This window comes from Vanessa atalanta, chromosome 7 (genome assembly GCF_905147765.1).
Source record: "Vanessa atalanta chromosome 7, ilVanAtal1.2, whole genome shotgun sequence".
Classification (NCBI taxonomy): Eukaryota; Metazoa; Arthropoda; class Insecta; order Lepidoptera; family Nymphalidae; genus Vanessa; species Vanessa atalanta.
The window spans coordinates 4659969-4684694 of record NC_061877.1 but is presented as its reverse complement, the minus strand read 5'-3'; the positions used below and the strand labels follow the sequence as shown (position 1 = coordinate 4684694).

The following is a 24726-nucleotide window of genomic DNA, read 5'->3' as shown; positions in this document are numbered from 1 at the left end:
CGGCTGTTAATTTGAATTATACGTGCCTGTTTCATAAACATAATAAACTACTATTGGTCGTATGAGACGTAGCGTAAAGTTTTAGTCCAAATAAAACCAAACGACTTTTTTGTTTGAACTAGTTGTTGCCTTCAGTTACTTAATCTTAACTGAAGACTAATTTTATTTATTTATATTGATTAATATACGATCTCATTTATAATCCGATCCAACTTTCACCAAATTAATCCTTCCGATAGTAAATTAGAAAAAGGTTAAACAGCAACGATCAATTTTCGATTCGATTGCGCAAAATTGAAGACCCAGATCATTACATTTTGTTTTTTTCGTTACGAAGAAAATCTCATACCTAAGTCATTTAATTTAATTACGCATAATATGAAGTAATATTTATCAAGACATACGCTTATTTTATTGTTGTTTGTCTGGAATTAAAGGCAGTGCTTAAAAAAAATATTAAATATTATAGATCCATAATTGTATTCCTGAGAAATTATAGGTATTTTAATGTCTACTAGCTAGTAGAAATTTACACCAATAATTGACAATCATAAATATTAACATCGATTTACAATCATAAATATTCGAAAAAAGGTAGCAAAGTTGCGTACATTTATATAATACAATTAGTAAATAAAGCTGATAAGTGTTACAACGAAGTAATATAAAATAATTCTATATTTCCCTATATTATATTAAAAATAGTAATTTCGATTGTTTTCTTACATCATCAACAATTTCTAATATCATATTTACGCGGCTATTTAAAGTTTAAAGTTTATCAATATTTACTTATAATGATAATGAAGAGTATGTTTAAATTAAGTGATAATTTTTAAATTATTTTATAAACTCAGTTTCCTATCACATAACAAAACGTCGATGGTTAGTCACGGGTTATATCATTTATGAGATAAGTAATTTTTGGCCAATATTGCATAAATTATATTTTTCCCATTTACTACATTTTTCGAGGAAGAATTTATGCTTTACAGACAAACCAAACCAATAAAGTACAAATTATTTATTAATTTATTAATGATTAAGTGAAAAATCTTTAGGCTAGTGTTTAAAAAAGTCTGATAGATATGGCGGGACATGATATACTAGCAGATAAATACTTCATTTTGCTAGCGACGGATTTATTTTTATTTACTACCGGATGATTAAAGATGATGATTTGTAATTTGTTCTATAAAATCGATTTATCATTTTGCGATTACATTTAGAAGACCAGCGATGACTATGGCCACTATCTTCGTTTAATTACATAATTCGACCCCTACATGGCCGACATACGTATATCAAATGACTTCAAACTTTCTGTTTCCATAATCTATCAGTGACCGATATTTTAAATGAACTAAAAATAAATAACACATATCTGTGGGCGATGAAATCATTTAAATTATTTTATTAAGGACCAACACAGATTTTGTAATTATGAAATTTAAGTATAAAAATATATTGTGGTGGAATCATTACTTATGGTGCAATCATTACTTGGTAGTCCCCACACATTTGGACTTTGTTTAAGCTTGGCTGGGCAAACTCAATTGTCATTATATATATATATATATATATATATATATATATATATATATATATATATATATATATATATATATATATATATATACATCACATCAGTTCAAAGTTATTTATATTTTGTTTCGTACTGGTTGGAATAGGCTATACATACATTTCATGGTAGGTAGCATGCGAAAGCGATCCTGTGGCGCCAACCGAAAAGACGGAGAGGGTACCATTAGATTTTTAGTGGGTATTCCGGTATACCGGGCGCACTTGGCGTCTTGGCATCGGCGAGTTCCGCATACCCCCAATTTCCACGTGGGCGAAATGCGTAACGCGTTTTTCCAGTAGTCTCCTCATTTCTTATCCTTACACGTTTTGTTTTTGACAAAAAATATCAACCTTATTATTCAACGTTGTCATGTCTAGAGATTATCAAAAATAATATATTTACATTAATTTACTACGTAATTAAAAAGCAATTAATATTTTAAAAAATTCGTAAGTTCACCTAATTTGAAGGCGTCGACGTCAATTGACAATAAAATTATTCTTAATAATTATTTGGGCTATGTTGATAGCATTCGTACGTATTATGATGATTTAATTATTACTCAAATATATTCTGATACGATCGTTCAGAAAAACTCCGAGCATAGCCACAGCTCGCTAGATAATAATCTATATACCTATCTTCTAGTTCTAACCTATATAACATACCATTCCTTAACCTATCCTAATAGTTTACAAACAAATCCAGTGTATATTTTATATTAATCAAAAAATAAACATAACTACCTCTTTTATATCCGCATTCAGTTTAGTCCCACCACTTTCTCATCGGTCATCGGTGGACTGTCACTGTCACATCGGTCACTGTTCTGAACGGTGTTCTAAGTCTTACGCTGAATTTCGTCTGGTCTAACAGTCATCGTTACCTCGTCATATGTGGTCACCCTGTTACTATGTATTATTATCACTAATGAGTTAATATCTAGTTTAACTACTATAATTACACTATATACTATTTATTATACCAAATTCCTACTCTAACATAGGCTTCCTGGTGTACTAAACAAAGATAACGAGATTTAAACTGAGACCATTTTACTACAATTTACTCACATTTATATTCGTAAAGTACCACTGCAGTCTGCTAATTTTGTAAATTATTTTTCTAACTCCAGTTTTCTTCATTTCATTTCACTATAGTGCGCTTAATAGCACGCTGAGTGACATTAAATTTGTGGACTACCACAACTTCTTTAGTTATTATCCAGGTTTAATACCATACCAAGTGAAACACATTCGTCTTCAAATACAAATACGAATTCAAACTATCGTTTTCAAATATTACATAGGTGACGAAAATGACTTGACGAAGTTTACCTAATTGCCACCCAATCCAAACGACTTATTTGGCTTTCTTCTAGAAGTTATTCCTTTCAAGCTGTAATAGGTACATTCATCAAAAACTTCGAGTGGTATTGGACTTTCGACCCATATCGGTCCCAGTCAGGTGTGTCTATCGAACATGACTTTGCTCTAGTCCAAGTTCACTCCGAGACCCACATGGCGTCTCGAAGATATGTGATGTAATAACCATTTTCATTGTATCTAAATTCATTTCAATCCAGCATCTTAAATTCGTCAACAACTCTTTGATCAACAGTTTCGAAAATATACCAGCCCCTGCACACTTGAATCACATTTTTCTCACAGTTCTGGAATTGGCACCCGGATTTGAAACCATGTAATTCGAGCATTATCCAGGTTTCAATAGTACCAAAGACTTCCTCGTAATCCACAAAAATCATACACAACGGTTGATTGTACTCTTCTATGTTATACACAATCTGCCGAACAGTGTGAGCTTATCTCCTGTAGCCGTAACCTGATCGAAACTGGGGCAGGAACTCGTCAAGTCATCGAAGGTGACTATAGGCTTACAAGAGGGTTCTATATCCTTCCTTGAAAAACAATACCATCTTACTGCTACTTAATACTACTTAATACTAGCAGTACATGCTGCCGGAATCTGGTGTCAGATGATGAAACCTTAGAAGACAAACTCGTAGAAAACGTTATTGAAGATTTCATTAAAATAACAGTCTGGGTTAAACTAAAGCTAAACTCGGTTAATTTAACCTGAGTTTTTTCGGATTCTTGGACAATATCAACAAATTGTTAAAATATTTGAAATAAGTTTTCTTCTCTGTACTTGTTTATATATTTACCTAATTATTTAGGTAAGTAAGTATATAAACAATGTCAGAGCTTAGGTAAATAAATAGATCATTTGCAAATTAATGGCAGATTAATATAGCAAGATAAATATAAAATTATTATTAAGTCTTTAAATTCTCCGAGAGACTTCTCTAGCTACAAAATTTAATCTTTTAATTTTAGTTTTATTTAGTTTTTTAATGCATTAGATTTGATGTGATTCTGATACCAATAGTATCAGAGTCAAAGAAAAATAATACTATTTTAACATTAGTACCATTACTACAAGTATTTAAAACGGGATATTTGCCATGTTTTGTATTATTATTTGGTGGAGCTCAATATTTCGACATTATCAACAAATAAAAATAAAAAACATGGCAAATATCCCGTTTTATACACTAGTAGTAATAAAAATAACCATGCTAATTTAAAATCGTATTAGTAACATTTTCTAGCAAACTTAAAAAAGGAAAGACTATTCATGTTGGGCCATGCTCTTGTGCGTAAGCCTTGGGATGTCTTCGATTCCCATTTTGGTACCGATTATGATAATATATAAGTTAAATATTTTGCTACAGTACAACTTCATTATACTAGTTACTTATAAACCCAAAAAGTAATTTGTAAATGACCAATTCAGTTTTTCGAATTTTTTTATTAATTTTATAGTTTAAATTATTATTAACTTAACTATGTAGGTAAGCTAACCTTTTTCGTTTCTGCCGTAAGTTGCTGCTGGAGGTGTGTAGATTTACGTCATGCCATTGATCCACAGAAAAGTTAAAATAATACATCTTATTATACTTATGTAATACTTATGTATAATTCATATGCAATAAATATACAAACAAGTAAGGTTCTCTATTTACTTTTAAATTAATAATAGAGACTTCAGTAACAAGTCACTCTCACGCCAGTTTTCAAATATGTTGTTATTGTTTTCAAATAGTTAAATAATAAAAGATATATATTATCTGGGGCCCGTAATAATCTTTGAACTTTCATCGAAGTTTGATCTTATAATAGTCAAGGAGCTATAATTTTCAATTGTCTATATTCGTATTTTAAAGTTTAAAACATATTTCGATTTAAGTATAAAAAAAATAAAATAAGTATAAGTTAGATATTTGTATTATATTCATACTAATTCGAATTAAAATTATGGACGGTAAAATTATTTAAGTTTATTAATTACAGTTGAGGCATAGGTACTAGGGTACTGACAATATATTTTGATTAAGTAGTTATATCTGAATTATTAATTTAAGCTGATTATTGTTTAATTACACTATTATTAATTAATTATGTCTAAAGTTAGGTAAGAGCCCGTAAACGTTCTACCGATAAGCAAAGCAGCGAATTTAAACAGTTTTCAAATAAAGACAATTTTTTACCTATAAGTATTTCTACAAGATATCAGAAATCTACCTTATAAAAAACCTTATCGACGTTCAAATCTTTGTCTAAGGCTAATTTAGGCTATAGGATAGGCTTAAGGGTTACTCCGGCCCCAATGGCGTTTTATAACCTTCAAATATAAGGGAAAAATTAGTGGTGTTATATTATGGTTAATTAAGAGGAAGGACGTACTAAGTAATAATTAACTTTAATTAATGTTTGTAGGTAGTATTGATTAGGTGGGTTCTTCAAGTTCCTTTAGAAATAGCAAATCAAAAATAATTTAAGTCCTGTTGCCCGGGCTTATTCAACCTTGCCTTATGGTAAATACGCCACTCAGTCTATTACTAAATTCGCCATTTGTAATAGATCAATGTAGGGAAAAGGCATTGTCTAAATAATAAATATAAACTAAAAAGTTTTAATAATATTTTTTAGTTTTTCATCTTCGATCTCGATCTTGTCGTTTGTGTTCAATAACTTGTTAACTCATTATAAGCTACCATTATAAATCCAAAATAATAAATTGTTAAAATATACAAATTTTAGTTTATTTTTTTTAAAGAAGAAGCTTTTATTAACGTTATTAGAAAGTACTTAGTATTTTGATACTCCGTTGCAAAAGATATGTGTATGTTTATTAAAATAATATGTATATTGTATAGAAATGCTCTTATACTATTTTACAATAACAATGAAAAGCACATTTCGCACAAAGATTTATCTTTTAAGTAAATACATATGATGTTTTGAACTCAGTTTGCGAAAAGTGTTCAAGACGTCTGCATGAATACAACTGGATTAAGTGTCGTTATTATAATATCGTAATATTTCGCTAAAAGTTTTGAAATAATTTTTTTGAAGACAAGGTAATATAAGCCAATTCTAAAAAAATACATAGAGAGCGTAATAGTAGAACAATTAAATACATTCGTGAAAAAAGTAATACAATAATAAAACGGTCTTTGCAATAAATAACATATTTATTAAATACTATAAAAGATTGTTTTACAAGTATAAACCTAATGTTCATTATTTACTATAAATTTGTAAAATTTACACAATCTATTCAATGAAAACTATTGGGGTGGAAAATTGTTAAATACATTTTTCTAAACATAGACTTAGACTGATTACTATATTTAAGGTTATACTTATAGCAGAATCAAAACAAAATATTGTGACCAATAGCAGAATATCTGTTGTTGTGTAGTGTCACTAAAGACGAATTCTGATTGGCGAATATACTTGGCTCAATAGCGCCACCCCGACCTTATAAATAAGAGCGCATATTCGCGCCGGGCCTCTTTTCCACAGTATTAATTCAAGGGGATAATTGTCGTGTTATTTTAGTGAGCTAACTCTAAATTCAGAATGCCGGAAACCTCAAAAATGAATGGATATGCTAAAACAAATGGTCACAGTTATGATATGGAAGATGGATCTGTGTTCTTATTTACGTCGGAATCTGTCGGCGAGGGTCATCCAGGTTAGTTTTTCCCAAGAGTAGAGGAATGGTCTAATCTGTGAAAGATGGCCGCTTTAAACATGTGCGCAGATATTGCATCAATACAAAATATTTTGGTTTTGCATTTTTAACTTTTGTTTCGTACAAACTTAAAATACTTCGTTTAAATATTTTTTGTCATGTGTTATAAATTATGATGTAAAGTAACTATTAGGTTACATCATAATATTAATGAAGCGGTTAAAGTAAGGGAGATTTTCAAAACACGTGGTTTAAAGAAGTTGCAATTATTATATTTTTATGTGAATAAATCAACGAGTGAACAGGATACTAATCAACAATCTGTATTCCAGATAAAATGTGTGATCAAATAAGTGATGCTATCCTTGATGCGCATTTGAAACAAGATCCTGAGGCCAAAGTTGCTTGCGGTGAGTCGATTTAATTAATATATTTACAATATTTATATTAGTAGATATTAAATAACTTCAATCTAAAATATGGATTAATCCACAGAAACTGTCACAAAGACGGGAATGATTTTGCTGTGTGGTGAAATTACCTCCAAAGCCAATGTTGATTATCAAAAAGTAGTCAGAGAAACAGTAAAACACATTGGTTACGATGATTCTTCCAAAGGTAAGATAAGACTAAACAAACAATATTAACGTATAATATTGGCTCTTTGCCAAGTACTACTTGATATAGTGTTCAAAATTTCTCAGCATGACCTCCATGTATTAGAACAGTTTAAATAATAATTTCGTACACTAGGTTTTGATTGGCGTACACTAAATTTGTTAGTGGCTATTGAAGAACAAAGTCCAAACATAGCCGAGGGGGTCTATCAGGACAGAGATGAAATTGATATTGGGGCTGGAGACCAGGTATTCAAATTGAGTCTCATGCACGATATATTGGGCTATCCAGTCTGAATTGTTCGAATAAATTTGCATGTAAATATGTCAAATATGGTGTAACTTCTGGGTATTTCATCATAAATGGTAATAAAATGTATGATGGGGTTTTTCTACAGTATGTATTACTCATACAAGATAATTAGTTAAACTCAATAAGGTATAATTATATTGGTATAGTTTTACCGAAAGAATATCATATAGCAACAATTATTATCATTATGTGCATGTTGGGCCAGGGTTTGATTACAAGACATGCAGTGTGATGCTCGCACTAGACCAGCAGTCACCGAACATTGCTGCGGGTGTGCATGAAAACAGAAATGAAGACGAAGTTGGGGCTGGGGATCAGGTAGGTAATAACCATAATGGTAATTAGATAAATGAGGTAAATAGCATGTAAATAAGTAATGTTTTTTGATTAATTCATTCTGAATAGCAGTATTTTAAATAAAAATACATGTGTATGGAAATTTAGGATCAATGAAAAAGAATCATCATTCAATTGGATATATTAAATTCATTTTTTTTTCAATAAGTAAAACACTTCAGTGATCACTATATATATAAATAAAATAAAAGTCAACAAGCACCTGTTTCATGTTATTTGATTGTTTAAATCTTATTTCCATTGGGCTTTCTTGGGTCATGTTTAATTTAAGTTCATATGAGAATGTAATAAAATAAATTAAAATATTGTTTATTATTTCAAGTTGAAGTTGAATGTTGATATATTTTATATTTAAATTGATGGTTTATGTAAAAAAAATTAAAGGAAGATAACTTTTAACTCAAGTACTAACATTATTGATATAATAAAAATTATACCTGTTATTTTCAATTTATCTTTTTTTCATTTGAATACTAGTAGTTTTAATCATTTGTAAAATATTTTCGGGCTTTTAATTATGTTATTAATACTACCAGTGTTTTTTTACTAAATCAGCTTTTTCTTCATTAGGGGTTGATGTTCGGCTATGCTACAGATGAGACAGAAGAATGCATGCCACTCACTGTAGTACTTGCTCACAGACTCAATCAGAAGATTGCAGAACTTAGAAGGAATGGTGAATTTTGGTGGGCTCGACCTGACTCCAAAACACAGGTAACAAGAATGTTATTTCTTTTTGTTTGAGAATGACAACAATGAGTAGGCCTACAAAATTACAATGTAATTCTTCAGTAGATAAATTTATTGATTTGCAAAAGTATTTTAATATTAGCAGCAATTTAATGAGGAGTATTTTTTTACAGGTTACCTGTGAGTATGTTTTTGCAGGAGGTGCAACAGTCCCTCAAAGAGTGCACACAGTTGTTGTCTCACTTCAGCATTCTGAGAAGGTATTGTATTGAATTTGCATTGTTTATACATCTTACCATAACTGCATCAGAATAATAACAATACCTTAACTACTCTCTTAAATTTAATAGACTTAACATAAAATATAATTTACTTTGAATTTATTAAGTTTTGAAAATAGTCTCTTCTATAATACATAAAAACTTTAATAAGTTAAATTAACTTTACTTATTAATTTAAGTTGTAATAAATATGCATAACACAAACCAATATTTTTAGATAGATTTTTAAAATATGTGAAGTCTGTTTGTGGATTTCCATGTTGTTGAAATTTTAATTTAATGGTATAAGTTAGTTGACAAAACTTTATATGAGGAAAATAGTAACTACTGAGCTTATTATTGGTTCTTTTCCATGAAATCTACAATCTAGAAAATTGAATCCTGCAATATGATGACTTAAAATTGCTTGTAAGATCACAAGAAAATATACATACTATACATTTTTACTATATGCAGTAAAATTTCTTACAAATACAGCAGATATAGTATATTGTTATTCTTTTCGCTGGGTTCATGTTATCATTCTTGTTAACTGCATATGATTTTTAATTAGAATTGAAATAACAAACTCTAGGAACATTATTATATAGTTGGTAATGATTTTTTCTAATAGTAAAATAATATTTGCAACATAATCCAGTAAAGTTTACAATTACTTTATTATTATTTAGACCACTGCTAAATCTGTAATAAATATGATACTTATGTTTATAATCTGTAATAAGTAGTACATATATGTTTTTTTAAAAAGTTGACAATTTATTATAATAATTTAGTGATAATTATAAAATGGAACTAAAATTTGTATTATTTTTTATAAACAGATTGCAATTGAAACACTCCGTGAGGAAATTAAGAACAAGGTGATAAATGAAGTCATTCCTGCACAATATTTGGATGAAAGAACTGTTATTCACATTAATCCTTGTGGACTCTTCATAATTGGTGGACCACAGGTAAATAAATAACAATATATATTAAACTCTACTCCATCTATATGACAATTCTTTGTAGACAGAACAAAGAAATTGTAGTTAAAACCTTTTTTTTTTTTAATTTTTCCGTAGGGGTTAAATAATAGGGACGAAAATGAATAGGATTATTTTTAGAGGGTTGTGACATTAGGTGTCCTGTAATGTTTAAAATCTAACATAAGAAAAATAGTTACCACCTCTGGTAAACCTGTAACTGATTGTTCTTTTCTGTGCCCCTGGCAATATGTATGCCAAGTTTTATGCTGTTAGGTAGATAAGTTAAGATGTGAAAGCGTAATGACTAAAAAAAACGTGACTACTTCAATTAGTAAATGGTATTAAAATGTAATCTTAAACATACGCCTTAGTAACACTCAACTTGCCGATTGCGTGTAATCTCTGAATTATTGCGGAAATAACAATATCTCTCATGAACAGTTTTGTAGTTTAGGTGGGTGTTTAATTTATATCTTTAAAGCTAGTTCCAGTAGTAGTAGATTGTTTGAGTGCTACCATTTTGCACATTTTTAATATAATTCCAAAAGGTTTTAATATTATTATATAAATTATTGATATGAAAATTGTTATCTACACTAATATTATAAAAAGATAAAATTTAACTAGTAAAAAACATGATTCCTGAGTGCTATAGGGTTATAAATTATATTTATATCATATTATTTTCTTAGTAATAAATTGTACCCGAAACCGGCGCTAGTTAGCGGCTAAACAGTCATGAAAACGCAAATATTAAAGAATGTTTTTTTTATATTTTAATCCATTATATTAACATTTGTTCGTTTCCTAAATCACTACAAATGTTACAGGTTAACAAAGAGGTTTTTAAGTTTGGTAAACTCCTAAACGTTCAGCCTTGCACTGGCACAATTTGATATTCAGTGAATCACTATAGTTTATAATTTTGTATAAGAAAAGAAATAATGAGATAGTTTATTTTATTCAAATAGAAATCGATTTCCTTATTCATCCATACTGCAACTAAAATTATCTGTTATAGAAACATATGAATGTTGTTATTAGTTAAGAAGTAATCAAATACGTTATCTTCTCAGTCGGACGCGGGCCTGACGGGTCGCAAGATCATTGTGGACACGTACGGCGGCTGGGGCGCGCACGGAGGCGGCGCCTTCTCCGGCAAGGACTTCACGAAGGTTGACCGCTCGGCCGCCTATGCCGCTCGCTGGGTCGCCAAGTCGCTCGTGCGCGCAGGCCTGTGCCGTCGCTGTATGGTACAGGTACGTCGATTTACCGTACATTGATAATTATCTCTTGTTTATTTTTATCGACTTGGAATTATCTGGGAACAGCATAGCATTCTTGTTTTATATATTTTACATCTTCGTGCATTTGTCTCTAATGTCTCTTGACAATGCACGAAGCTCTCAGTGACATGCCTCTTTGTTCAGAATTTACGTTATGTTGGATATAAACATTGCACCAACAATTGATAAAGTATATAGCAAATCTTGAAAGTAATGCTTTGTTTTTAACATTTATAATTTCAGGTTGCCTATGCTATTGGTGTTGCTGAGCCATTATCTATCACTGTCTTCGACTATGGCACTTCACACAAGACGCAGCAAGAATTACTTGCTATTGTACAAAAGAACTTTGACCTACGACCAGGAAAAATAGTCAAGTAAGTAAATCATAACCCATTACATTTAATAAAAAGAAGATATAAACAGAAGCAAGTTAATGCATCATATTGGTTGATTACATTTCACATTGCTTAGATTGTGGTGCAAATGTAATCTATTTGGAAATCTAAAATTAAGAAAAATGTGTACCATAACCATTGGAAACATCAAGGTGTTTATGTGTAGTTCGATATGCATGCTCTAGAACCCCTTCTTTCGTCAATAATAAAAGTTTTTCAATTGATACTTAAAAAAATCCAGTGTTTGTAATATGCTGACGATTTAGTAACATAAGAAATTGATTGTGTGATTCTTTAGCAGAGGTGTCGATGTTATAATAAGTTTATAATATTGCAACCAAATTTTTATGTTTTTACAACCCTTTGCATCATCACACTCGTTATTTTAAAAACATCTACAGTATAAATTGAAAACTAATTGATTTGCTATTTCATAACAAATTGAGTTTATCTTTGTCACATAAACTTATCTCAGTGTATATCAAATTTGTGCACTATAACATAAGGAAAGAGTATTAATTATTGTTCATTTATATTTTCAGGGAACTAAATCTCCGAGCACCAATCTATCAGAAAACAAGTACATATGGACACTTTGGCCGAGAGGGTTTCCCATGGGAGAGCCCCAAACCCCTTGTCGTAGATTGACTTGTAATGTGAACACCTAGAATATTGTAAATATTTCATCAGTTTATTTTGAACTCTTTGTCTACGTGTGTTTCTGTAGAACGAGAGCCAGGCCGCCATTGCTGACGACTCTCTATAGACATAGACTATTATTATTTGTTAATACGACCAATCTCGCGGATGATAGTGACAGTGTTGACCATTTGCCATTCTTTGCGCGATTCAGTTTATTATTAAGTATTCTTTAAAATTTGATTCATAGGCGTAACGGGTGCCGTCATTTATGAATTTGAGTTAGTTCGGGACAAACGGGGCAGTCCTATTCATATTTCATGGTAATAATTTGCCTGCCATTTAACATATCTGTATTGTTTTTTTAAATTATATCCCGTTTTTTTTTATTTTGTCACATTTTACATTGACAAAGTTTCGCAATTTAAACAATGGACTGCCAATATATATCTCGAATGATTTTCATTGTGAGTGAGCTTGTGATAATGTTAGTGCTATGATGTTCCTGTAGAGTAGACTACTTCCTCGGTTGCGTCACAGTAGAGCGAGTTAGAGGGACGATGCGATATCGTCTCGCTTTTTCTCGCTTTACTGCAAATATAGTACTGTGGAGTAAGGCAATATTTTCAGTCTTAAGCATACTAATTACTACATAAGATACTAAGTGTCGAATACTTTGTTGTAAGTGCACCTAATAAAAAAATGCCCGCGTCGCCTTCTGCGCAGTACAATTTGTGTTGTGTTTCTGAAAAGGATTCGACGTGGAAAAGAGCCATTTTGAAAACACACCGACTCGTCCGGGGCAGTAGTACACTGTGCATTTAATACAATATCCATTATGATTCCGCCAGTGATAAGCGTAGTCGTAATATCTCTACATTAAATGAAATTATCTAAAAAATTATCCTAGACGCTCTGTAGGGCGGGTAGAGTTCATTTCGATTATATTTTTCGACCTGTTGAAGTTTGTAATTCCTAAATTCTGTGTATTTTCAATTTGTCTGAATGTGGAGTTTTAAACTAATATTAAACTGTGTTTTCCCGGCACACTATCGGGAATTTGAAGTGATTTTTTATTTATAAAACCCTTACAGTATAAGAGAAACCATTAATAAAATAAATATAACATTTCAAACAAAAACATGAGTATTATTAAAATATCTCTAATTCTAAACAGTTTCCGAAAGCCACTGAGCCACAAGTCTTCTTGCTGCTTGTTGTGCGTTGGTCATTCTTATCGTGTCTGTGGTCCGCCAATTACCCATGTCAAAACAATGAGATGCTCTGGAAAAAACGAAATAAGAAATAACTCTCGCTAACGAGAATAAAATAGAAATTGCGTTCGACCTTTGCATACTATTTGCCATCCATACTAATATTTGAAATGCGAAAGTAACTGTCTCGGTTTCACACCAAAACTACTGGACCGATTTAAATGAAATTTAGAACACAAATAGTCTAGAGCCTGAGACAGGACATAAGCTATTTTTTATTTGGAAAAAAGTGCTGAGATGGGATGAAAGGTGGTTGTAAGTATTGTTTTTTTTTTAAACTAGAAACATAAAACTTATATTTTAGACTGTACACCTATAAACCAACATATGAGACCCACTAAGGAGCGAATTTTGGAAATTCTAACCCTAAAGGGGTGAAATAGGGGTTGAACGTTTGTATCGTCCGTAATTTTTAAGTTATAAACATGAAACTTTATTTTTGGGATACTGACAAAAAATGAGTAGATACGTATTTAAGCGTTTCTAGATTTACTATAAGGTTTGAAAGTTTTTATGAGAGTCAGCCATTTTTTAAATTGAAAACATGTTTATTTTTGCGATACTGATTAAAAATGAGTAGATATGTATTTAAGCGTTTCTTGATATTCTACCTCTGAGGGGGTAGAATAATAAATAAGGAATGAAAGTTTTTATGGAAGTTCGTCATTTTATAAATTAAAAACATGAAACGTTTTTCGGGATACTGATTAAAAATGAGTAGATACGTATTTAAACGTTTCTGGATATTTTACGCCTAAGGAGGGAAATAGGGGTGACATTTCGTATATACGTTAGTCTGGAAGTCCGTCATTAAAGTTAGGAGCATGAAATTTTATTTTTTGGCTACCGATTAAAAAGGAGTTAATTCGCATTTAAGCGTTTCTGGATATTTCTCGCCTAAGGAGAGAAATTGGGTAGACATTTTATATATATATGATAGTCTGTAAGACCGTCACTTTTGAAGTTAGAAGCAGGAAACATTATTTTTGGGCTACCTATTAAAAATGAGTTGATTCGCATTTAAGTGTTTCTGGATATTCCATCCTAAGGGCTGAAATACACACCAATGTGGTATACAAAGAGGTCTTACATTAACTTAATGTTTTAAGTTAATTTGTAAATATATTCATATTCTACGCGAGCAAAGCTGCGGATAACAGCTAGTTTATTATATAATGTAAACCTTTTTACGATTAAGGATGATTTGAACGAAGTGGCATCACTCGAATATATTATGAATTCTTTTAAATTTCCTTTTTATTGGTTTTTTTTTAATAATTATGTATTTCTTGCCACATACATTTTTCCAGCACTATTCAAAAGCAATTATGCCGTTATAAATCTTATTGATATTTGCTACTAAATTCTTTACTTTTTTCCTTAGCACTGTAGTTAAAATTTATGTTCAGTTACCAAATATCTTGCAAAGAAAAATGCATACTTGTTATTGCAGAGCCTTTATACGAAAATATAACCAGTACGTTTAACGGAAATCATAAATTAAGTATCTGGTCATTTCTTAATAGCATTTTGCTAATAATTTAGAAATGCGCCAAATATTTAAACAAAGATATTAACGGCCGCAGCCCTCAAAAGGAAGACCGTTTAAGTCGCGTTACCGGCAAAGTAGGTACTTTGAACAAGACAGTGGTCTGACGTGCCAAGAGAATCGATAGAAGGTCCAACAGGGAAGGTGTATGATGCTCTCCGCGCTATCACATCATAAGCTAAGGTATCATATCGGTAGTACGTGATCCAAGCAATTTGGAGTCGTTGGCGTTAAAGCCTCACCAAGAATCACAATCTCTGCGAATTGGATCTGATGTATCACCTGTCATCCTGAATCACCTGAGTACATCCAACTGAGTACATAATATGTAGTTAGTTGGATGTACTCAGGTGGTGAGCTTAGATACCCAAAGAGAGATTCTTTTCATTCTTTGATAGAACCCTCCTGGGGTAGAAAAAACATATTTTGCGCAGTCATCATGTTTTTGGAGGGAAGGGGGGATAATAAAGGTATGCAGCGTAGTACTTAAACTACCGCAGTTAAAGTTTGTATTAGAACAGAATAATAGACACAAGTTGTTCGGATAAACCGCGGTGGTGGTAAAAACGCTTACCGGGGCACGGTGATGGTGGGCGACCCGTCCTTAAGGTCGCGGTCGTGCACGCCGAGCGCGTGCCACGGGTCCACACTGCCGTGAATGTTGATTGTGTTGTTGACGTCAGGCTGCAGGCCGCCGAACACCAGATTCACTCGCTCCACTGCACCGTATACGAACGCTTCGTCAAATCTAAAATAAATTATTTACAAAAACACCTTTATATAAAAATCGTGCTAAGGTAATATGAGTTAAACTGATTTGAGTTGAGTTGTTAAAGACGATCGCTAGACTAACAATATTGTCATCTCTTACTCAAGTCAAGTCAAATTAGCTTGGTTTATGGTTTCTGTTAAGCTTAATAATGGCGTCAACATGTAATGTATATGTAAAATATTTTAATATGTAAAATATTGATGTAAACAAACAGCTGATCCCATCTAAGTATTCACTTTACGTGCATTAATTGATGTATGATGTGTTTTTTTAAAAATGCTTTTGTAGTTTTTTTAATTAACTATTTAAAATAAAAAAAAAATGCTTGCAAACATACAGATTTTTTTTCTGTTTTTATGTTAAACTATGTTTTGACAGAGTTTATAAGTAGCGAAATCTTTAAATTTTAGGATGTAAGTAGTGTAACAATTTTTATTTATTTATTTATCTCTTATAAAAATAAAAGATAATTTACCTTTGGTCGAATACTTGCTGACATAGATCTACATAAAAATGCACGCTGAGCCACCTGAGTTGATCGAACACAGTCCTGGAGCGCGGAGCTGTCTGGTAGTAACCGTATTCGGTGCACGTTTGGTAATACCACGCGCGAGCTAAAAGTTCAAAAAGTTCATAATATTTTGAACACAAGTAAAATTGGAGCTGAAGATCGGTTAGTCGATTGATAAAAATATGTATTAGTAGTTATCGCCCCGTGGATTTGCTCGCGTTTTAGGAGCAACAGACAGACAGGTAGTGTTACCTTCGTATTTATAATATTGGTATAATTAATCATTTTTGTTTATCTTTAGCCATTTTTTATTTTCAATATTCTTTAGTCTTCTTTAATTATTAATTCACTTTGTTCGTATTAATTCTTAGAGTCGTCAATCTGTTCAAGAATGTTTTAACATTTTTCCAATATACAATTTACTATTTTTACTGGTTTGACATATTCCTAACAATATACTTAAAAACTAAAAAAGAGTCTTAAAAGAAAGTAATTGTAACTACTCTATATTTGAAATAAATTATTGATAGAAAATTTAAATATATTGCTTACAATTAGAGTTTTCATTGCGATATCTCTCAACATATGACCCGTAGTCTATTTGCCAACAATTGTCGCCAAGATTTCGAGTTATAGCTATGTAATTTCCAATCTGTTCCATCGGAGTTGAACCTAAAATAATAAAACATGAATAATATCTTAAGATCCCTTTCTTAAAGAGCCTCAGCACTCTCTTGAAGAACCTCAATAGTTTTATACCTCAGGTGATCTTAAATACATGAAAACTGTGGTTATTTTGTACATAAGCGAGCCAAATCAAATTATCTATAAAGACGAAACAAATAAAATATTAGGATCATATTGAGCCTTAACGTGTATTTGTGTCAGAGCGTTTAGTGTGAAAATAATACAAAATTGCGATATTACCGTAACCGTTGGATACAAAGTTCCTGCAGATAGCGGTTAGAGTGCTAGGACGCGCCTGCTGCACTGACGTGGAGAAAGTCCAGCTGATGAGTCCCGAAAAATAGCCCAGATCATACTCGTTCGTATGGACCAGTGGAGAGCACAGTCTAAGTAAAGAACATTTGTATGAGCAATAAAAAATCTAAGTAAAATTCGTTCTTCTCATTTGTAAAAGGTATCTAAGAGTATTTTTATTTGTACGGAGACTCTGTAAAACATCATTATTATTTCATAAAAAAAACTAGAAATGAATAAATTCATACCTCACTCAATTATCTGTTTTAATTCCAAAAACTACCTACAATAAAAGAATCGTGTTACCTGTACGCTCGTTGTATGGACTGTCGTCCGGATTCTGTAGCTAAGGCGGCGATGGTATCACTTATTCCTTGATTTATAATAGACATACACTCTTCTCCGCCTTCAGATAAAAATGCATCGTGAACTACTTCCAAATACTCTGGAAAAGTATCATAATTAAACATTTTAATTGCGCAATTTTAAAAGTAGCTTATATAGATTTATCACTATTGAGTTCTTAATCTAACATAGCCTTCTGGCGCCTCTTCTGTCAAATATTATATACATATACTATCTGGTCTATCTCTAATGAAAGTAACAATTTGATTTAGACTTCGACGATTTTACTAATAGGATGTATTCCTAACAGGTTCTAATAATTATTATTTGAATTGTGTTTAAAAATATTTATTTCGCCTGTTTATAAATAAAGTAATAACGTTCTAAGTACGTTCTAGTAATAAGTAATTAAATTTAAAATATCAATATGTAAACTTCAAAATAACACTGACCTGTAAAATCCACTTTCCCCATAATAGGACCACTCGACGCAACTCCACCAACAACCAAGTGTGGGTACCTTTGTTTGAACCACAGCACCATGTTAGCAGCGTACGAACCGCCGTATAATATCACTTTGCTGTTAGTAAATCTTGGCCCTTTCTTGATTTCTTTTATGAAGTATGCGAGATCGGCTAATGCCTGATCTACGTTTAAGAATCGAAGATTTTCTGTAGTGAAGTTTCTGAAACAAATATTTTTGACAAATTATTATATTATTAATTATAATAATATATATATATTATTGTTAAATAAAATAGTTACAAGCGCTGTTAAATTAAATTGTTTTTGAAATTAGGCCATAGATTCCGAGGTCTTGGGTTCTAACTTGGGTTAGAACCCAAGACCTCGGTAGCGCCGGTAAAAAGATATTGAGTATATCTGTAGAAATATTCTTATTAGTAAGTATCCTAATCTCTTTTTATTTTTTTAAGGAGTCCGAAGCCATGAGCCTATTTAAAATTACTTAAGATACTACATACTACTGGTAAAGAAAAAAATTTAGACGACATTAGTGGAACGATATTTTGACGCTCGATTTAAGCATGTTTGTAGTAAAATTCCTTACTTGTAGGGCAGACTCTCTCCGTAAAACCTATGTTCAGTGTATATCTGGTACCCTTTGTTCTCTTGAGCCATAAGGTACATGTTTCCGCCTTGCAACCATCCTGGTACTATGTCCCATTCACCGCCTACTAATATAAATATAGGGTAGTCCTTTCCACCAAAAAATTCTTCATTAAACATAAATCGCTGAAATGACAATATTTGAACTAAGAATCTGGTTGTAAGACCATCCACCCATTTTGTGCAAGCCTGTATAAGTGCATACCACCCACTTATTCATGTATAAAGTATACAATGTCAATGAGCTCATGAAAATACAGGAACAACATTCAGATAATAGATTCCGTTGTGTGAGGTAAATAGTTTAGTGTTAGATATTGTTAGGAATATATCTTACTAGTTTGTTTAATTACTACTACAGTTGAAAATAAGTAGGTACCTCATGTTCTTATTACCATAAGACAATAAGAACATTTTTTTTTTTTTTTTTTTTTATGTCATAAGGTGGCAAACGAGCAGGAGGCTCACCTGATGGAAAGTGACTACCACCGCCCATGGACATCTGCAACACCGGGGGGCTTGCAGGTGCGTTGCCGGCCTTTCAGGAAAGAGTACGCTCTTTTCTTGAAGGTTCCCAAGTCGTATCGGTTCGGAAAAACCGCCGGCGAAAGCTGGTTCCACAGAGTGGTTGTGCGAGGCAGAAAATGTCTTAAAAATCGCGCTGTTGTGGATTTTCGGACATCTAGGTGGTGCGGGTGATATTTGGAATTTTGACGAGATGTCCGAAGGTGAAATTCAGCAGCCGGGATTAATTCGAACAATTCCTCGGAACATTCCCCGTGATAAATTCTGTAGAAGATGCAGAGCGATCCAACATCTCTACGCAAAGCCAAAGGATCAAGCAGATCGGAAAGGGCTTGATCGTCGATAATTCGAGCCGCTCTACGTTGGATACGGTAAAATGGAAGGAGCTGGTACTGGGGAGCACCCGCCCAGAGGTGAGAGCAGTATTCCATGTGAGGCCGAATTTGCGCCTTGTATAGTCTTAGACGATGGGCCGACGTGAAATACTGTCTTGCCTTGCTGAGCACACCAAGCTTTTTTGATGCCAATTTGGCTTTGCCTTCCAATTGACCGCGGAACTGAACGAGACTCGAAACATCAACGCCAAGTATTCCGATACTAGCTGTAGCGGCTAACGGAATGTTCTCGAATCGTGGAGATACGACAAATGGTGTTTTTTTAGCAGTTAACGCGCAAACTTGCGTCTTTTTGGGGTTGAAGTGAACTAGGTTTAGCCGACCCCAGTTCGAGACTTTGTTTAACGAAGACTCGATTTCAGATACAAGTTTGTTCCGGTTTTCTTCGACGTTTTCCCGAGAAATATTAGCACGGCCGGTGTATGAGGTGTCTACGGTGCTGTCGTCTGCATAGCAATGAATGTTACTGATTTGCAACAAGTCATTGATATGCAGAAGAAACAGAGTGGGTGATAGAACGCAGCCTTGTGGAACACCAGCATTGACGAATTTTAAGTCAGAGCATGCACCGTCGACAACGACCTTGATGCTCCGATCTGCCAAAAAACTGGTAATCCAATTGCATAATTTTCCGGGAAGCCCATAGGAAGGAAGCTTCGAAAGAAGCGCTTTGTGCCACACGCGATCGAAGGCCTTCGCTATGTCCAGACTGGCTGCTAATGCCTCCCCTTTGCTCTCAACTGCTTCCGCCCATCTATGAGTAAGGTAAACTAGAAGATCACCGGCTGAGCGACCCCGACGGAAACCGTACTGGCGGTCGCTAATCAGCTGGTACTCCTCTAGGTACCGCAGGAGCTGGCAGTTTATAATGGACTCCATTACCTTGGAGAACAAGGAGGTGATGGCTATAGGCCTATAATTGGACGGGTCTGAGCGGTTGCCCTTTTTAGGGATCGGATGCACCAAAGCAGTCTTCCAGGAGTTCGGGACGACGCCGAATGCATAGGATTGCCGGAAAAGACGCGTTAAGACCGGCGCCAACTCGGGAGCACAAGTCCGTAGCACGATTGGAGGGATGCCATCGGGTCCACTCGACTTATGAATATCCAAGGAAAGAAGTGCTTTACGAACTGCACTTTGCCGGAATTTAACCTCCGGCATCGTGGTATCACACCGCGGGATTGTTGGTGGTGACTTTCCTCGGTCATCCAGAGTCGAGTTCGCTGCGAAGAGAGAGCCTAAAAGATCAGCCTTCTCCTTCGCTGTATGGGCCAATGACTCACCGTCCTTGTGCAGAGATGGTAAGGAAGGCTGACAGAAATTCCCTAAGACAGCCTTGGCGAGAGACCAGAACGCACGTGTTCCTGAAGGGAGGCGCACCAGTCTCTCGCCAATTCTGCCAATGTACTCCGTCTTCGCCTTAGCAATCACGTTTTTGAAGGACCTAGAGGCAGAGTTATATTCCTTTCTGATTGCGCTGGTATTTACATCACGAGACGCTGATGCGTTAGCCCAGTCTTGGTAGCGTTCCCATTTTCTGCGTGAAGCCGTTTTGCAGAAACGACCAAACCAGGGCTGGGACTTGCCACCGATGGGGACCGCAGAATACGGAATGAATAGTTCCATACCCTGAAGTACCACATCGGCAACAGAGTCAGCAACAACACTCGGATCATCCGGCGAGAAACAAACCTGCCCCCATGGGTAGGATGCAAAGAAGGACCGCATCCCATCCCAATCTGCTGACCTGTAGTGCCACACTCGGCGGCAGCCCACGAAACGAGGTCGTGAGTAACGCGCAACCGGCACTGTACTTCGGACGAGACAGTGGTCCGACGAGCCCAGAGGGGGTTCGACGATAACCTGGTAGCCATCCGGATGGGAAGTCAGCAGAAGTTCCAACAGGGAAGGTGTATGATCCTCCACGTCTGGTATTCGCGTTGGCGAGGGGACTAGTTGTGTCAAATCATATGCTAAAGCGAAGTCGAGAACAGATCTACCCGCATGATCGGTAGTGCGCGATCCAAGCCATTCGGCATGGTGGGCATTAAAATCGCCAAGAATAACGATCTCTGCGGATGGGATCTGCTGCAGTACGGAATCTGTAGCCATTTGGACGTGCTCAACCAGTCGGTCGGTTTCGGCATTACCGCTATGGGACCTATAAAGGCAAGCGTAGATTCGCGGATGGTCGTCACAATCTACACGCAGCCAGATAATTGATAGGTCCTGTCCTTCAAGGCTGCCGAGGCGTCGAGAGCAGATATCATCTCTGACGTAAACGCACACCCCAGCTCGTGGTACAAAGGAATGTTCCAATTTATACCCGGGACCATTCCAAAGTGGACGGCGTTCAAGTTCGAGTTGAGTCCCCTTATGTTGCAGAAGTCCACAGTGAGGGTGGTAGGGGTTGCCTTATGATGCCTGCTCCGCTTGCCCCGAACAGTGGCGAGCGCAAAATTGCCCCCCCCAGAATTCGGAGGGCAGCCTGGGCATCCCTGCTCAGGTGGTGTATGTCCTGAGCATGGATGCCCAGAGAGGGATTCTCCACCGCAGTCGCTGATGGTACCCTCCTGGGGTAATGTAACCAAATTCTGCACAACCATCATGTTTAAGGGGGGGGGGGTATCGGGCCTCCGGGACTCTCACATACCAGACGAAACGCGGTAACATAGCTACCACTTCACGCCGATTTTAAGTGAGAGAGTGGTACTTCCCCGGGCGTGCCGGCCCATTCGGCTGCAACCCGAAGGTATGCAGTGTGGCACTACCACTTATATAATATAAAAACATAAGGTACTGCTTTAAAACAATAGGCATGAGCTAGATTTTTTTTTGGTTCTTACAAAATAATTGAATAAATATCGTTAATTATTTGTAGCAAAATGATTTGAAGTCTTATCAAAACAATATATTATGTTAAATTAAAATAAACATTTAAGTACTTACCATTCGATAAGTATCCTTGTTTTGAGGATCGAAATGATCAATAGGCATATTAATCCAGGCTGTCTTAACATTTCTAGACGATAGAGACCGAAAATCTTCTGGGGGTTGAAGATCTACTCGCAGAGGAGGATCTATCAGACGAGGTTCAGCCCATGTTAAGGTCAGAATGCTCATTAACACGCATAACTTTATCTGAAATATTTACGTATTTAATTACGATTATATAAGGGAACCGAGATATCAAAGTGAGAGCCGTCGGTATAGATCATTGCGTAGATAGAACACTTGAAGCTTAAGCGAAGAATGTCAAGCAAGAGATTTTTAATAAAAAAAAGGACAAATTATATAATTTACTCATCTCTTGCTCGACGGTGACTGTTTTTTATATTATTAAACCGCGTTTAACTAAATTTTGATACTTTCGAAATTTTAAACTTTACGATTTTTTCCTTTATTAATTATACTTTATACTTTTACCAATTTACTTTAAAGGAAACAAATACTTTACAATAATAAGGTTACATTACTTTGCTCACCATTTTGGTTGTCTTTGACCTATGAAACACCAACGAATGTTTAAATTATTACACGCCGAAATGGAGATTGAGGACATCTTATCGCCGATTAAAATGATAAATAGCTCGATATACAATGATTACTATATATCATTAATAAATTATTCAAGTTTCATAAAATTGAATCCTACTAATATTATAAAAATGTAACATGTTTGTTTTTTTTTTCGCATGACATCGATTCAGAATTAATAAAATATATCAATGAATAATTAATTGTAAAATTAATATGTTGTTATTCAAATAGACTTTTGAATCGTACCTACTTAATAAATTTATTTTACTGTTAAACTAATAATTCCATTATTATGTAACTTATAATGATAGCTTATTGTTTCCATATAGACGTAGCCTATGTATTTTGTGTATTTTTTTTAAGATATCATTTATTATGTTTATGTAAGCTTTGTTGCAATTATTAGTCGACCTCCGAATTAACTTCAGAGACTTTTTGATCAATCACAGTAGTCTTTAAAATTTGAGAAAATATATGTAGTATGTGCTTTAATTCAGTACATGATATTTGATAAAAATGTGAAAAAATAAAGGTTTCTGTTGCTTAGTACGTATTTACACATAAAGCGAATAGCGAGGTAGGCGGATCGATACTTTAGTCTTTTGTATTAAAATACTATTATCCCGTCCCGGTTTCGCAAGGATGTAATTTATTAGGTAATACAGAAAATGAAATGATAATCATATAATTTATACCTTACAGCACTCAGTAATAATGTAGATCTCTATCAGAGTTATTTTTTTGAATTGGATTGGAAGTTTCGGAGTTTACCCACTACACACAAAAAAACTAAATTTCCCTCTTTATAATACTTAATTAATAATGCTACGTAACATAAAGTCACAGTCAAAAATCTTTATTCAATATAATAGAAGCGTTACACTTGCTTATTGATAGCTAAAATGTACGTCAATTTTTCTGGGAAAATACATTATCAAAAACAAATTGACAAACGACACTCATTATTTTAATTTCTTTAACTTTACATCATAATGAAACTTTTGGGTCCAGTTTATAGATTGCACGAATAGCCTTCTTCTGCAATACAAAAATCCTAAAGAGAGGCTGAAGAGCTGAATCTAGTCGTCAATCTATTTATGTGGGGTCCCTATTGGAGCTTAGAGTCTATGGTGGTGGTAGTTTCTTGGTGGTAGGGTTTTGTGCAAACCTGTAGGTACCACTCACTCATCGGGTATTCTACCGCCAAACAACATTACTTAGTATTATTGCGTTTCGGTTTGAAGGGTGAGTAAGCCAATGTAACCACAGGCACAAATGACATAACATCTTACGTTAGGTGCACCACATTACTTATTGTGATAGCCATAAAAAATCCAAATATACATACACGGCGAACCCTATTCACTTAAAACACAATTTAATAACTTTTTACAAAATAATCACACATCTTGATATCAATCCAAAAAAAAGGTTGGAAAAGAAACCAGTTCGATGCAACTAAACCATATATTTTTAAGTAAGTTATTATAGATTATTATTTTTCT

General features: G+C 34.0%; 2 protein-coding genes across 4 annotated transcripts; one reads left to right on the top strand and one right to left on the bottom strand.

Moving 5' to 3' along the window:
• Positions 1–5909: 5909 nt before the first annotated feature.
• Positions 5910–13266, top strand: LOC125065521 (S-adenosylmethionine synthase). Of its 3 annotated transcripts, XM_047673203.1 has the most exons (11): positions 5910–6029; positions 6514–6649; positions 6982–7059; positions 7145–7267; positions 7785–7897; positions 8507–8650; positions 8800–8886; positions 9732–9863; positions 10955–11137; positions 11408–11541; positions 12105–13266. In XM_047673203.1, exons 2-11 carry the CDS (start codon positions 6535–6537, stop codon positions 12208–12210), a joined length of 1215 nt encoding a protein of 404 aa, XP_047529159.1. In that variant the 5' UTR covers positions 5910–6029; positions 6514–6534; the 3' UTR covers positions 12211–13266. The 3 variants fall into 3 exon arrangements, with proteins under 3 accessions (XP_047529159.1, XP_047529158.1, XP_047529157.1); XM_047673202.1 differs by lacking the exons at positions 5910–6029; positions 7785–7897 and adding an exon at positions 7403–7515 and having other exon boundaries at positions 6447–6649; XM_047673201.1 differs by lacking the exon at positions 5910–6029 and having other exon boundaries at positions 6448–6649.
• On the bottom strand, positions 12532–22791 carry LOC125065519 (putative serine protease K12H4.7). Its single transcript, XM_047673200.1, has 9 exons — positions 22631–22791; positions 18703–18887; positions 18086–18318; positions 17595–17733; positions 17235–17380; positions 16860–16979; positions 16272–16410; positions 15599–15772; positions 12532–13485 (listed from the first exon to the last, which is right to left on the bottom strand). The coding sequence occupies exons 1-9, from the start codon at positions 22676–22678 to the stop codon at positions 13371–13373; spliced, it is 1299 nt and encodes a 432-aa protein (XP_047529156.1). The 5' UTR covers positions 22679–22791; the 3' UTR covers positions 12532–13370.
• Positions 22792–24726: the final 1935 nt, after the last annotated feature.